Source organism: Electrona antarctica, assembly GCF_951216825.1.
Source record: "Electrona antarctica genome assembly, chromosome: 1".
NCBI lineage: Eukaryota > Metazoa > Chordata > Actinopteri > Myctophiformes > Myctophidae > Electrona > Electrona antarctica.
In genome coordinates this window covers 37704994-37722530 of record NC_136806.1, presented here as the reverse complement: position 1 = coordinate 37722530, position 17537 = coordinate 37704994, and the positions used below count along the sequence as shown (strand labels likewise).

General features: G+C 43.2%; 1 protein-coding gene across 2 annotated transcripts in view; it reads right to left on the bottom strand.

The window, feature by feature from the left end:
* gabrb2a (gamma-aminobutyric acid type A receptor subunit beta2a) overlaps positions 1-17537 on the bottom strand; it is a gene marked incomplete at both ends in the record, with an annotated part of 83959 nt that overhangs the window by 29315 nt on the left and 37107 nt on the right. For both annotated transcript variants that reach the window (XM_079503398.1, XM_079503399.1), the window contains one exon: positions 6794-7014. In XM_079503398.1, coding sequence (XP_079359524.1) covers positions 6794-7014 — 221 coding nt within the window. The remainder of the gene's footprint in view (positions 1-6793; positions 7015-17537) is intronic.

Here is a 17537-nt window from a genome sequence, read left to right as displayed (position 1 = left end):
TGCTTCTGAGGGGGGGGGGGGGCATATTTTCAGATGGGGGTCGGCGGCCAATTTTTGGGGGTCCTTCACATGAAATATTGAGCACCACTGATACAGAAACATAGGTATTTCAGAAAACTGTTAGGATTTAGAAGCCATTTTTAGAATCGGTCTCAGGTCTAAATGGGTTAAGGACTGTGGGGCGCAACTCCTCACAGTCCTAGTTTTAGTTCAGAGTGTCCTTCTCCTAGATGGGTTGCCTTCCATGGCTATGAGATCCATCTGCCCTAGTTCAGAGTGTCCTTCTCCTAGATGGGTTGCCTTCCATGGCTATGAGATCCATCTGCCCTAGTTCAGAGTGTCCTTCTCCTAGATGGGTTGCCTTCCATGGCTATGAGATCCATCTGCCCTAGTTCAGAGTGTCCTTCTCCTAGATGGGTTGCCTTCCATGGCTATGAGATCCATCTGCCCTAGTTCAGAGTGTCCTTCTCCTAGATGGGTTGCCTTCCATGGCTATGAGATCCATCTGCCCATGCTATTTGCCCATAGCTGGAAACACATCAAACACATCAAACATGGAATGATCATCAATTCCAGAGGCACTTGAAGGCAACGGTGAAGCCCACCCAATCTATACTTTGTGGTATGACCGTGTCGCATGCTGAAAAATCTATCTAATCCAGTTTTATTTATGTAGCACATTTAAAAACTATAGAGTTGAGCAGTGCTACACAAACATAATCATGTCCTGTTTTTCGGAGGTGATTATTTACGGTAAGCCACACGGCCATACAATGAAGTATAAATTAACCATAAGCCTCCATTGACAAAAAAGGGTTATTCAAATCCGTCTCTTCTTCTGCTCGACAGCTTTCTCCTCCTGGCCATGTGATGTCATCTATTGAGCTGTGGAACAGAGCTGTGCTTCCCTCACAAAAGAAAACGTCAGTCTCCATAGCACAAGGATATGTCCTCTCACAAAAGACCTTACAATATTCAGAGAGAGAGAGAGAGAGAGAGAGAGAGAGAGAGAGAGAGAGAGAGAGAGACAGAGACAGAGTGAGAAGCGGAGAAAAGGGGGAAAGAAGAGAGAAGGAGAGTGACAGTGAAGAAGAGAGCAGGAGAAAGGCAGCTAAAAAGAATTCTAGCTATTTCTCCATTTTGAATGACCTGACCTGGCTGATATATGGATGTTTGAATGACCTGACCTGGCTGATATATGGATGTTTGAATGACCTGACCTGGCTGATATATGGATGTTTTGAATGACCTGACCTGGCTGATATATGGATGTTTTGAATGACCTGACCTGGCTGATATATGGATGTTTGAATGACCTGACCTGGCTGATATATGGATGTTTGAATGACCTGACCTGGCTGATATATGGATGTTTGAATGACCTGACCTGGCTGATATATGGATGTTTGAATGACCTGACCTGGCTGATATATGGATGTTTTGAATGACCTGACCTGGCTGATATATGGATGTTTGAATGACCTGACCTGGCTGATATATGGATGTTTGAATGACCTGACCTGGCTGATATATGGATGTTTTGAATGACCTGACCTGGCTGATATATGGATGTTTGAATGACCTGACCTGGCTGATATATGGATGTTTGAATGACCTGACCTGGCTGATATATGGATGTTTGAATGACCTGACCTGGCTGATATATGGATGTTTGAATGACCTGACCTGGCTGATATATGGATGTTTGAATGACCTGACCTGGCTGATATATGGATGTTTGAATGACCTGACCTGGCTGATATATGGATGTTTGAATGACCTGACCTGGCTGATATATGGATGTTTGAATGACCTGACCTGGCTGATATATGGATGTTTCTCCATTTTGAATGACCTGACCTGGCTGATATATGGATGTTTCCGCTCGTACTTTCTGTTCCTTCTCTCATGGAATTTTAACCAACATTGAATTTGAAAAAAACAAAACCAAATTGATGCTGTGGGCATCCTAATATCTGGATTGAGGATGTTGCCCATGGCTGCATGAAGTTTATGTGTGTGTTACTGTGTTTGTACTGTATGCGTGAGTTTGTGGGAGTGCATAGTGCATGTTTGTGCAGGTGTGTGTCCAGGTTTTAGAGCACCATAATGTGCGCATGTGCAGAAATATGTGCGTTTGTGATCGCATGACTGCATGCGGAAGACAGAGTCAAGCAATTGAAGATGGGCCTGACATTCAAAATTGTAAATGCAACTTTACCCTCCATGCCCTCAGTACCCACTTACTTGACTAATTACTTTAAAAAAGTGAGCAACACCCACAGCCATAATACTAGAAGGAGCGTGAACAACGATCTGGTGCCACCCATTTATAAAACAAATAATTCACCTTCCAAAGCACTGCTACCCAGGCGTGGAATGCCCTCCCCCATCCCTCAAAACAAACAAATCACTGGCTTCCTTCAAGACAGGCCTAAAAATTCACCTGTCAGCAGGTCAAAGGGAGAGGAGGTGATCGCCCCAGCCTCTTTATGCTAATAATCTCCTTCCGATTAACTTCAGCCCCAACCTGTGCATTGTGCATACTGTATATTTCATGTTTAGAGGAAATTCATATGTTGTTTTAAATTATTATTGTTATATCAATTGTTGTTACTGTGTTAAATTATTATTCATGTCATGTGTGAGTGGATGGGACCCGAATGGAAACAAGGCCGCAAGGTCTTTCTTCTGTGAAATCCTTTTTGGACAAAAATGCCTGACTGTACATTGTGCTGTTTGCATTTATATGTTGCCTAATAAAATATATATGTTTTTTTTTAAAAGCCTGCGTGCTTGCGTGCTTGCCTGCGTGCGTGCATCCGTGTCTGTCGGTCTGCCTGCATTGCCTGTGTGGTGTGCATGTTATTGGCTCAGCCTTTTCAAGCTATGGATAATTAGATGAGGCTGGATAGCCAGAGCATCTCTGCCCATCTGCCCATCACAGTCAGAACTGCAGCCTCACTCCCAATCTTCCGCCGTAGTCTGAAAACCCACCTCTTCAGACTCCACCATGGCCCGTAGCACTTGCCCTAGCCCCTTAGATAGCACATTATGTAGACTTAGATAGTATTTTAAACAGACTTATAGCTTGTTACGTAGACAGCTCTAGAATTGCACTTTATGCAGTCATAGCACTTTATAGCACACATGTATAATATATTATATAGTATAGTATGTATAGTTAACATAGATACTCCACTGTTACGTTCTTAGTTTACGCATGATTCATGATAACTACTTTTTATATATGTGATGTATGCCATGCTTTTGTTTTACTTAATGTAAATCGCTCTGGATTAAGAGCGTCTGCTAAATGCCTAAATTGTAAATTGTAAATTGCCTCTCTGGTGACAGTTGGGAGAACTGTTGTCATCTCCTGCTTGTTCTGGTCATGAAGACCAAGATCTGGCAGCACTGGCATCAACTACGTCAAATATGCTCACCCCCGCCCAGTGGTGGAAAAGGTACTTTAAGTAAAAGTATCAGTACTGCAATATAGAATAGTCCGGAATTCAAAATGTACTTGAGTAAAAGTAACAAAAGTAAAAGTACTGATTATGCGGAATGTCCCATTTCAAGTTTTCAAATGTAAAAAAAATCTTTTGAAAATATCAGATCTACAAGATCACGACGCATTGTGAGCTTGTAGATCGGCTACTTTCTTTTTCTTATCTTTTTTTTTTTTTTACTTAATAAAAAGTAATCATGGGCTCTACAATCCCTCTGTCAACCCGGGGAGAGCAACGGACTGTCCTCATACTTCCTTCTATGCATGAGGAGTCCAAGCCGCTTCTTTTCACCTGACAGGGGCGAGTTTCACCTGGTTGTACGTAGCGCGTGGAAGGAACACGTTATTCCAACTAGTTATTTTCCCCTCAATCATGCGCCCCAGCTGGCCAGGGGGAGGCAGTTTAGAGACCAGGATTACTGCATGTTTTTTGTGAGGGTACCTACCCTATGGGACCATAGAGTATAAAGAAGGATAGAGACTGAACCGGCGCGATAGCCCCATCCCCCCCCCCCCCCCCCCCCCACTATTCATGTCAGTGGAAGTTGCTCAGTGGCGTTTTGAAGCACCTGGAATTTTTCGATTTGGACACCAAATTTGGTGTCCAAAATGCGGAAGTGCAAACGAGCGCTCAACTTTAAAGCCCAGCTGCACGGGGTTTCCTCATCATACCTCCACGGGTCCGCCTGCAGTCCCTCATCTTACCACTAGGGAGGCTCACTGGGGCCTTGTATGGGACATGGGGAGAAAATGCAAACTCCACACTGAAAGGCCGTTTCCCCACCCCACCCCTATGGCTAGAGAACACGCCCACAGCGTCCCCAGCGGGAATCAAACCCAGGACCTTCTAGCTGTGAGGCGACAGCACTACCGACTGCGCCACCGTGTCCCCTAGATCGGCTACTTTCAAATGGCCGAAATTAAGTCGTTAATATAGGCTACTAGAGGCACTTTCGGCGCGCTCACATCTAGCTTAAAGAAAATAACACCAATGTGTGAACTGAGTGGTGCAGAGTATGTGCACCTCTCCCATCATTCCCATCACCTTTCCCAACACCTGTAACCCAACATGCCTTGCACTGCGTCAAAGCGCGTGTCACGTGAGCGGCCATAACCAATCGGAAGAAGGCAACATAGGAGTCCAGTTCCTGTTTCTGGGCCGTTTTAAAAGGCTGTTTTCTCGGAATCTAGGCAGCATCTGCGGTGATTGAACAGAACGCGGACGTTCTGGGATCATTTCTGATGTCATGCTGTGCCGAGGTTACAATATTAACGCTTCTGAAGAGAAATGGAGTCATTGGACGGACGGAGTGAGTAATGGCAGCTTTGAGAAACGGAAGCTGCAAAAACTGGGTTGAAAACGCAAAGGTAAAGTGAGTGACGTCAGAGCACAGGCACAGCACAGGCGTCAACGGCACTTCCGCATACTCCGCATATGTCACGGTCTATGACTTGGGCACCATGGCGACTTGGCGCCAAGTCGCCCCAACATTTTAGTTGGGGCGACTTGGCGCCAAGTCGCCATGGTACAGGTGTTTTGTAATAATAAACAAAATCTACAAAGTAACTAGTAACTAAAGTTTTCAAATGTATATCTGAAATGTAGTGGAGTAGAAGTAAAAGTATTGGAAACTGGAAATAACATTTTGGAAGTACCACTGCCCCCGCCTCACTGCCCCCGCACACGCACGCACACGCGCACACACACACACACACACACACACACACACACACACACACACACACACACACACACACACACACACACACACACACACACACACACACACACACACACACACACACACACACACACACACACACACACACACACACACACACACGTTCAGCTTCAGAGCTAATAGCAGGCAGCATGCTGCTTGCTTGCTCAGCACCTGATATTCCACAATATGGAACCTTAAAGCCATTATTATTCATGCTCTTTAAAGCGTTTCAACTAAAAACAAGGTAGCTGTGATATGAGGGGGGAGGGGTCTATTTTTACAGTATATCTGTATCACTGGCCTGTTGATGTACAGCAGAAAATGTGTGTTGTGCTGTCACACACATTTCAACACTGCGTGACGTGCGGCGTGTGTGTCCTGTGAGAGTCCCCGCCATCAGCCACAGAGCCCTGCTGTTCTGAGCACACACAGGAATGTGACCTGGCTGACCCCGACAGCAGCTTGTGTTAGCATTAAATAAGACGCGGAAACCAACCCAGGACGCAAATAAGAGAGGAGCCCAGAGGCATCGGTAGTGGTACTGACCCCGGTACTGACACGCCATTTGAAATTACAACCATAAAGTCACTCCCACCTACCCACCCCTGCCTCCCTCCTCCATTATTTTTTGTTTTTGTATGCAAAAGAAAAGTGTTTCAGCTCTTATGCTAGAAGCAGAGCATGATAAATTACACTTATTTACTTTTGTAGCAAAAAAAAAGAAAGAAAAAGCAACAAATTCTCTGGTGCAGTGCAGATACTTAAACTTTTTAAGCCGTCTTCGTACAAGAGGGGAAGCACAATGGAAAGAGAGAGGGAGAAGGAGTGAATGAACAACTGCAATGTTAATATTGTGAATACACAAGTACATTCTAGAGACACTTTATAGATGGCATTCTATGGGTCAGAGGGGCAGAAAACTGGCGACAGCGGCCAGCAGTATGGCAACAACATGGACAGAATATGCTGGCGTGTGCAATCAAATATGCTGCAGCAATGCAAATACAGCTTCTGCGTTTGTATTGAACTGCTACATTATTGATTATGATCTATCAATTATGGATAGCAATCTTCTCACAAGCATCAGAGACTAACACCACAAAGAGATGTTTTCTAGATGAAGAGAAACAGTCTGCACGATCAAATACATTTCCTCTATTTGTATTGCACTGCTTCATTATTGATAACAAATCAATTATTGATATCGATAATCAGCAGGGGCCAGCGGAGAGACTAAAATGCATGAGACTCACTCCTGCCTACAATACGGACGTTAACAATAATGTTGTATGCTGACCCAAAAGAGAAGAGACTAAATTGCAATCTTTTTCTGTATCCAGCTAATAATCTGAACACCACACAAAGCCTACAGCGTTGCTATTCTGGGTGTGAACATTCTTAGAAAATAGCCCATCGCCACGGCTCAGAGATACAGACCTGTATAAGTAATATAGAGTGGACTATGGTCATCTACAGTATGTATATTTAAGTGGTTAATCAAATGATCAACCAGGTGCTATCCGAACATGGTGAGATACCAGGACAGGTGAGGGCTTACCTGAGACCATAAAGAACGGTTCCATCAGGATGGAGGCGGATCATTCTGTTCTTCACAGTCACGCCATGGACAAAAGACTTCTTGTCGTTCAGGAAGTAAGTGTCTGGGACCCACAGCTGGTCTGCCACTCTGTTGTCCAGAGTGAGATTGAGTGCAATCTCAGAGTACGAGAGACGCTTGTCTCGCCACGCTTGCTGGAAGTACATAGTCAGAGTGTAGTCCTGGAGGAGAAACACATGCACAGGGAAAGTCAGTTTTAGCAATTCTAGACACAGGCAAGACTTCAAAGCTAACCTCACACTAAGAATCAATAATGCACCACTCTGCCTGATCCTAATAAACCCCCTTATAGCCAGAAAACAAAGATTTTCTAACAGAACCCATTAAACCATGTTTCCCAGACACAGAATACCATTCAAGCATGAAATTCAACAGTACGTTTTGAGTATGAAAAAAAAGAAGATTCTTCCCTCCCATTATCTACTCACCTGCTCAATCTAGTATGGTAATGAGCCTATGATGTCATTTCCTATACAGTATACGTAACTAAGTATTGCTTGTTCCTCATTAATGCTTAGGCCCTTTTTGAAACCGCCTCCTCGCCCACTCGCCCTACACACTTGCACTCGGTATGCGCGTTCACGGGAGGCTGCGCCGTGTCGTCCGAAACCAAGCAACTTTGAGTGAAAGTGGCTTATAAAGCCCTCAAGGGCGAGTCTATGCCGATCTAAACTCGATTGGCTTGTGCAGTACTGCTCTCTGTCCGAATGGAAAACGCGACCTACAAATGAAAGTACCACCACAAATAAATTACATTTGCGTTGTGTAACTGCTCCTAAACAATCTTCATCTGATGCAGAATAGACAACGCTCCAACTGATGTTCACAATTAAGGGCTCTTTATTTACCAAGTGTAAGACACCGTGAAAAACTGTAAATGAAATCACACAAACAAAACACCTTTTAACACACTGATTTATAAACACCATGGATTTATATGAAATGTCCCTTTTGACAGTTTCCTTTTAAATGTCCATATTAATGAAATCCACATGTCACACAAACAAATACACGATGCAATGCAATATAATTGTACAAACAAAATAGTTTGTAAAAACTAAAAAGTAACACAATGGCATGATGGTAACCATGGCAACGAATGGTGTCTGTTTCTTGTTTCGGCACAAGGAGGCTATGCAAGGAGGGCGAGTGCGTTCCAAAAGGTTTTTTATACCCAACACCCTAATCAAGGGAACTTGATTCAGCTGGAGGGGCACTTCCTAACGAGGGAACCTCCCAAGAGCACTTGTCGATCAAGGGACTGGTTTTCAAAAAGGGGGCTGGTCTCCATGATGAAGGCTGTGTGCCGCAAACGCATAGATGCATTTTAACTCCCTTCGTATGCATGAGCCAAATCAATAAAGGCTTTTAACATTTTCCACAACAGTGCCTTGCTGTTTGACTTTGTCACCCTTGTACCAAAGTTGCACATTGTTTATTAATGTGCAATTATTTATAAAATTATTAAAGGGATAGTTCAGATTTTTTTAACTTAAGTTGTATGAAATACTTGCCATTAATACAGTGGTTGCAACTGTATTAATTGATTGCCCGAGTCCCGTGGTGGGAGTTCTGCTCTGGTTTTGGTGAATATTAAGTAGTTCCAGTCATTTTGTGGGGGGCACTGGGGCCAAGCAGTAAAAGTACATTAATTCACAAAACTAACGTCATTTGTATTGTTGACCTATTTCTAAAATATTAGTGCAACTTTGGTTCAACTTTGACCATGGAACTCTTTTTTGGGCGTAGTGATATGGACACAAAAAACATAGTTCCGTGTGAGGGGTAAAAATGAACGAAAGTTGCACTAATATTTTAGAAATAGGTCAACAATACAAATTACGTTAGTCTTGTGGATTAATTTACTTTTAACTCTTTGAGATATTCATGGATTTCTATATAGTTTTTAGACTTCTCTATGGCAGAATGGCGTTTTTGAATGATTTATTGAAAATTCTCTGTTGTGAATGTGTGACAACGAAAGACCTTCAGAGAAAGCTTGACTTGTCTGCTTCCAGGAAAAAAATGAACTGAGTTGATAAAATGTTTAGTTCTTGTGTTGGAAGCCATTTAAAAGAGCCTGCATTTACACTGTTTTCTGTTTCTAGGACAACAAAAAAAGTTATGACCAGTTGAAGTTTTATTTTCTAAAGAACTTTTTTTCTGCTGGGCGTACACACCCATGCCATATCTCATTTTAAAGGGTGAGTTGTCTAGTTCAATTAAAATAAAATAAAAAGTTTCTCACATGTACCACTGTAGATATTTTGCCATCTATAAATAGCATGGTCAGTCATGATCAATCTGACCTATCCAGCTAAAAGTCCCCCTAGCTCTGAAATGGAACATCATATAAACTCAATTCTTTTTTGGGGTAAAATTAGACATTCTAACGCACATTTTGATATATACCATGTTTACATAGTCTTACCAGTACCGTGTCTATTCATGCATGTATCTCAAAAACCTGTTGTGAAAAAACAGTTTGGATAAAAAACACATCCAAGGACATTGTTTTGATATGACTTTGTGCCCATGATATGTATCAAAATATAGACTTGAATGTATACTGTATTATAACAAAAAAATTGGGTTCTTACCATCTACCGTTACAGAGTAAATCACAGTTGAAACTCGCTTAGTCAAACCATAAACCTCAGAATAGTGAACAAAATAGCCATGACAGGTCTAACTCATTGTAAAAGCTTGTCTTTTATTTTTTATGACTACTAACATAATACAATTATAATAAATAATACAGAAAATAAATAGGCCTACATACAAAACAGTTGTCCCCAAACTCCCCAGTGTCCCAAAACCACTGCATTCCAGTTGTTCTTGACGGTGTGTGTGTGTGTGTAGGCTAAATTTAAAAAAAACAACTGAAATGAATGAATGCATCCGGTTCAGTGTCGGAGAACTCCATCGCAGTCTTGACTCTTCGTCTTCATCATCCTCCTCCTCCTCCTCCTCATCTGATGCCAGTTCTAAATATATAAAAATAAACATTTAGCTGTAGTCAGCCCGGCCAATAGCCAGTTGGGGGGGGGACGGGGGACGTAGGCTATCTGACATCATCGTCATCATCATCATCACACGGAGACACACTAAACAATGTACAGTCATGACCGTATACAATATACAATGAATGCAATTATCATGCAAGCTCAGACGTCAATGAAACGTCATACAGATCTTATATAATACGCTACTGTTAGCTTCACTCCCCGTCCCCCCTCCGATCCTTGTAGCAAGGATCGAAGTAGCCCCATATGTGCCCTCTCCCTACGCTCATTCTGTAGCTCCCTACGCTCATTCTGTAGCTCCGAGATGAGCTACAGAATGAGCGTAGGGAGAGGGCACATATGGGGCTAGGATCGAAGCAACCACGCGTTGCTTCAGTAAACGATGCATGTTTGTTCTCCGTCTTTGTAGACAGTAAATAAAAGGAGCGAACATTACTCTAAAGATCAGATCGCCTATAAGGCACGCTACAATAGAAAATACTTGTACTGCCATGCGTGCATGCCTGCTACGATACATTTGTACTGCACCAACCGATCGACACCAACCCCCCCTCCAGCCATTATCCAGCACCAATGCACCGACCAACACCATTAGCCAGCACCTTTGGTGCTGGCTAATGGCTGGGGGCCATCGTGGTGAGTCATTCTGGCGTCATGATCTGACTAGTAGTAGTAATTATCCAAGCATCTATTTGTAGCGATCATCTTATGATTTCTGATCACTATAGAAGGGCATTTTCTACAATAAGATTACCTCAAAACATTCCGGGTTGATCGTCTTCTTCAATGGTTTCCCGGTATAGCTCATCGGACGACGATGGGGAGACAATGAAAAAAGGAGGGAGGGAGCAGCGAGTCTCGCTGTAAGCACTGGACCAGGGCTACTCCGCCTGGAGAAGGCGACTGGGACGCGTATGGATCAATACTACTACCACAAAACTCGCTCAAATAAATAGTACTGCTTTCAACTTTTTCTGCTAGAAAATCGCTCGGGCGAGACGGCAAAACAGGCAAAACAATGAAGACTCCCTCTGCCCCCACTGTTTACAGGGGTTGGGACCAGCTTCCAATGGCAACACGTACACGTGTGTCACGTGACACGGGTTTTCTGGGTAATGTAGTTGGAATATAAGCTCAGGAATTTAAACAGCGCTTCGGAGCATATTAATATGTTTAGATTCATCAAAAACTGTGAAGACGCCAATTGGCGTCATTGATCATTTACGGAATTCTGATGAAGACGCCAATTGGCGTCTTTCATCTTCTAAGGGTTAATGCGTATTTCATACAGCTGAAGTTAAAAAAATCTGAACTATCCCTTTAAGCTGCCAAAAAGACGCGCTCCACTCTATGTCTACCCACAGGAAATGTTTTGGCCATGTCTCGCAACCCCTGCTCTACTGTACTGTACTGGCACACCCGAAATCATCATATATACAGTTAATATGTGCGTGTGTTTGTGTGTGTGTTAGGTTGCGCACAGGTGGTGAAAAACAACCATGCTGTTTTCGTGCTCAGACCCAGGCAGCCAGCCAGCCACACACGTGGTTGCACCACTCAAAAATAAGATAATGAAACAAAATAGTCAAACTGCTGTACAAGCTCACAAGTTCACAACGCCTCACAACCTGAGGTTGTAGATCTGCTCTTTTCATTACTTTTGTGCGCCACTGTTTGTTTGGTAACAGCTGTCTGACCAGCTCTTTTTAAAACAGAAAATCTCCAGGTCAGAATACCAATTATACAGTATGCACAGGGGTGAAATTAGCCCTCAACTGCTTATGACATACATACTAGCTAGGGGTTGGCCCATCCAGCAAGCCCAACCCAGTAGTCACTTTGAGTGGCACCGCACGAAGCCACGGGTGAACGTATGTACTGTATGTCGGAACCCTTCCCCAAACCCTAACCCTAACCTCAGTCATGAAAGTCGGTCTCTGTCGCCTCAGTCTTAACCGGCCATGGTCTAAAACTTTACTTTATCGGCAAAAAAAAGTTGTTTGCAGTTGTCACAAAAATAGCGGCGTAAGCAGGATTGGAACCCAGGAGGTATGGATTGAAAGTCTATTGACTAATGAGCCATGCTACGAGCTGGCTGCCAGAACGGACTTCCCGGCTCTAGATTATGACGCCCAACTCATGTAAAAAAGAAAGAAAAACCGTGCCCAGAACAAATAAATAATTGCAGGCAAAATTGGAACTGGAACACTAAAAACTGAAGTGGAAATTAGCTCTCAAGCATTTTTGTGTTTCATCCTTTTGACAGATATATGCAAACATGTTCAAGTACATGCTTTGTACTATACTACAACAACAAACACAATCGATTAAAACACTTCAATTATTAAACTTCTTGATGTCATTCAACAAAATATCATCCTCAAAGAAACCAGAACAGTTATATGATCATGAAATCCTACACACTGACAGAAACAGAACAAAAAAAAAAGTTGTGCTCAGTAGAGCACAAATGTCCACCAGGAGTAATGCCCCAATTATAATACTTTCTCTCTCTCTCTCTCTCTCTCTCTCTCTCTCTCTCTGACAAATTGGAACCTAGTTGAACACAGTACTTTGATGTGCCAGATGTCTTTCAACATCAGGAAGTGCCACTTGAATATGTCAGATGATCAAGTCAGCACACTTGAGAATCTGGAGCCAACGCAATTGGCAGAGGTGTCATGTAATCACAACATACGATACGTGGCCCTTTAGAGGTGTCATGTAATCACAACATACGATACGTGGCCCTTTCAGAGGTGTCATGTAATCGCAACATACGATACGTGGCCCTTTAGAGGTGTCATGTAATCACAACATACGATACGTGGCCCTTTAGAGGTGTCATGTAATCACAACATACGATACGTGGCCCTTGCAGAGGTGTCATGTAATCACAACATACGATACGTGGCCCTTTAGAGGTGTCATGTAATCACAACATACGATACGTGGCCCTTTAGAGGTGTCATGTAATCACAACATACGATACGTGGCCCTTGCAGAGGTGTCATGTAATCACAACATACGATACGTGGCCCTTTAGAGGTGTCATGTAATCACAACATACGATACGTGGCCCTTTAGAGGTGTCATGTAATCACAACATACGATACGTGGCCCTTTAGAGGTGTCATGTAATCACAACATACCATACGTGGCCCTTTGAGGTGTCATGTAATCACAACATACGATACGTGGCCCTTTGAGGTGTCATGTAATCACAACATACGATACGTGGCCCTTTAGAGGTGTCATGTAATCACAACATACGATACGTGGCCCTTTAGAGGTGTCATGTAATCACAACATACGATACGTGGCCCTTTGTTAAAAACAGAAAATGGGCTGGCACAGTGGAAATAGCCTTGGAGACCTGCAGGAGTTTTGTTTTCAAAGGAGAAAAAACGCGTGGCCGAGACAAGCATGAGAACTGGCGTGAACCTGGAGTGAACCTTGTATTTTCGCTAACCAATAACAGTGCAGAGGGGTGTCACTCCAAATGTGGTGACGTTAGCCTCGGTCCCAGCCTTACTCATCTGCGAAGAGAAAAGCCTGGTCACAACCTAAGGCAGAGAGTGTATCGGCGGACGTGTCGGGCTGGAACATCCGTCAGATGTATTTCCCTCGGATATGATATTTTTCCGACCAATCACAACACTTGTTTCATTCACGGAGAATGTAAACAGATTTGTAAAGCGTCAATGTCATTTCCTTGAGCATTTCCAAAGTCCTGCAACTTCCGCCCCCCAAAAATGATACACTCTACACTGTAGAGTGTATCATTTTACTATTTCGTCAGTGTTCTCCGCAATGACTCAATAGAAGTTGTGGTTTGGTGGCATAATGAGTTACAATTCTACTAATCACTCTCAAACTCTTTCTCACATGACTCGCTTGCTCTGTCTCTCTCACTGACGGGATGCTTATCCCACTAAATTCTTCAAATTACATAACTGTATAGTTGACAGATTTGAAAAATATTGAAATTGAGGTCCTTGGCCTGCTGTCAGTGTGCAAAAGAAATATGACACTGATTGGTCTATTGCGAGATTAGCTGTGGAAGACAGACAAACAGCGAGTATACACACACACAGAGAGAAAAGAGAGAGAGAGAGAGAGAGAGAGAGAGAGAGAGAGAGAGAGAGAGAGAGAGAGAGAGAGAGAGAGAGAGACATGACTGATCACCTGGTGGAGATAATTCCCACACATGGAGTACCAGTTTGTGTTACTTGCTAGACTACCCCTAGACTAGTCTTGCGTGGCCAGACTGTTGCCTCTCGCATTTTTCAAATGCTTCCGTCATACAGTCTGGAGTAATGGAAGCTCTATCATGAGTAAGCTGTAAAGCGAAGTCACGCAAATGTATCCCAATATAAATAGAAATCACCTAAGCATTTCTAGCTTGTTGCTCAGCAGAAATGGAAATTACAAAAATAAAATGTAAAGATATTTTAAAATATATTTTTGTGAACAGAAATGGCAGCTTCCTTACTCAGATTTCGGGAGGTGTAGTTCCAAACTCTATATACGGTAGCATTCGGAAATTGTGGAATGGTTGTCTGGCTACGCGAGACTACCCCTAGACCAAGATCAGATCTCCTTAAAAAAATAAAAAAGCACAATTTTTACAAGATCTTCTTGTAATTACAATTATCTTCTTCAAGTACATTCACACAAAACCTTCAAAAATACCTCACACAGCCGACCACATTACTGGACTCTAGTTGTCAAAGACGTATTCATATCCTTTGTCACGTTGTAATGTCTATGATCATGTGAATAATGGGTATTGTGTTGAATGTCTGTCATATATGTCCTTTTAACATTAAAAAACGGGAATATCTGTGTCATTTTGGATTTTTGCATTGGCTATTCAAAAATAGCAGATATACAAGCTCACTGTGAGCATGTACATCTGCTATTTTTGACAATGTGAGAAAGTGTGGAACCTGAAGACTATCAGTCGCTCTGGCGACAGCTGATGGGAATCAAATGATAAACAAACCAACTTAACCCTAAAACCACATAACCATAGGGAACCTTTCTCAGCTGGCTGCCTATTGTCTCAAAGCTAAAAATATCTGCCGCCTTCTGCTTGAATGAAGCCACCTCCTGGTTTTATGGGGACAATAACTCCCTCTCTACTACAACATCCCAGTAGAGTTGTACAGCTGGGTCTCCCTCTGTCTGCTCCGCTCCCTTTCCTTCATAGTAAATAACAGATATTTACACCTGGATGGACTTCCAGACTAATGTATACATGTACTGTACACGTATGGGCTGGACAATATATCGATATCATGACATGATACTAGACTAGTTCATTAAAAAAAAAAGAAAAGAAAAAAAATAGGCAGCACAAATAGCCAACTACAAGCTCACAAACCTTATAGTATTGTCGGCTGCTTTTGGTACTGTATCTTTGAAATGGTTTGATTTTTTTAAGAATGTATATTATCATCACAATACGATGCTGTTGTAACAATATCAATGGCATGGTATTTGCTCAACATATTGTGATATTTGATATCACAATATGGCTGCCTGCCTGCCTGACTGACTGCCTGCATGCCTGACTGACTGCCCACACTCCACCAAATTTTGGTGGTCAAATGCGGAAGTGCAACCTTAGCGCTCAATGTTAAAGCCCAGCTGCATGGGGTTTCCCGGTCATGAATCCATGGGTCTGCCTGTAGTCCCTCCTCTTACCACTAGGGCCCAGTGCTTCAACGTTGAAGAGCCTCACTGGGGCCTTGGGGTACACAAGCACATGGCCGTTTATCCGTGGTCTTTCTCCTACCAAACCACACTGTTAGCACACATCTCTCCATGCAAAAAAAAATCTGCACGCCACCCGAATCCAGCTGCACTACATTGCATCCACGCAACTGTCATATTTACTGTACAAATATTACTTTTGTCAGACACACTGTTATTGCGCAACATTTCGCTGTGATGCAAATTACATCACAACTTCCTCATTCCCCGGCACCTCCCCTTTTCTCTGCACACATACACACACATACACAGGGCACAGCAGCGCGGTACAGCACAGTATGCTACAGCAGGGGTTCTCAACCCGTGGGTCGCGACCCCTCGGGGGGTCGCCAAATTATTTTAGGGGGTCCCCAAATTATTTTCAAAAAAAAAAAAAAGATTTTTTTTTAAATTTTATTTTCACGATTTTTCAAAAATAGCAGACCTACAAGCTCGTAGCGCGCCACTCGGTGGCGCACTATGAGCTTGTAGATCTGCTATTTTTCAATAGCTAAATTATAACAATGCTTAAAACACCAAAAGGGGTTCCCGCCCAAAATGGTTTAAGGTTATTGTAGCAGTCAATTTATATTGACTGCTATATTGCTATATTGTCGGGAGGGTGCGGGGCGGGGGTCCCGAGACATTGCCAAAGCATTTCCGGGGGTCCCCGGCCAAAAACGTTGAGAACCCCTGTGCTACAGCACAGCACAGCACAGCACAGTACAGTACAGTATGGTAAGCCACAGCACAGCACAGTACAGCACAGTATGGAACAGTACAGTAGCGTACAGTACAGTACGGTACAGTATGGTACAGTATTGTACAGTACAGTATTGTACAGTACCGTATAGTATAGTATGGCACAGTTCAGTATGATACAGTACGGTCCAGTATGCTACAATACGGTACAGTACGGTACATTATGGTACCGAACCATACGGTAAAGTACAGTACAGTACAGAAGAGAGCAGAACAGAGGAGTACAGTACAGTACAGTACAGTACAGTACAGTACAGTACAGTACAGTACAGTACAGTACAGTACAGTACAGTACAGTACAGTACAGGGGCGGCGGTGGTTCAGGGGTAGAGTGCCTGGATGGTAACCGCAAGGTTGCCAGTTCAAACCCGGGCTCCCCCAGAGTTACTGTCGAAGTGTCCTTGAGCAAGACACTGAACCCCTAATTGCTCCCGATGTGCTAGTTGGTGCCTTGCATGGTTTCCGTTGCCATCGGTGTATGAATGTATGTGTGAATGGGTGAATGTAATGCACAATCACTGTAAAGCGCCTTGGATAAAGGCGCTATATAAATGCACCATTTACCATTTACAGCGGAGTACAGTACAGTACAGTACAGCGGAGTACAGTACAGTGGAGTACAGCCCAGCACAGTACAGTACAGTACAGTACAGTACAGTACAGTACAGTACAGTACAGTACAGTACAGTGGAGTACAGTACAGTGGCATACAGTACAGTACAGTACAGTACAGTACAGCACAGCACAGCACCGCACCGCACCGCACCGCACCGCACAGTACAGTACAGTACAGTACAGTACAGTACAGTACAGTACAGTACAGTACAGTACAGTACAGTACAGTACAGTACAGTACAGTGGAGCACAGTACAGTACAGTACAGTACAGTGGAGTACAGCAAAGTACAGCACAGCACAGCACAGTACAGTACAGTACAGTACAGTACAGTACAGTACAGTACAGTACAGTACAGTACAGTACAGTACAGCTGAGGACAGTACAGTACAGTGGAGGACAGTACAGTACAGTGGAGTACAGTACAGTACAGTACAGTACAGTGCAGTGCAGCAGGACAGGACAGTGCAGAGGACTACAGTACAGAGGAGTACAGTATACTATTCCCGCTAGGTTGCCAC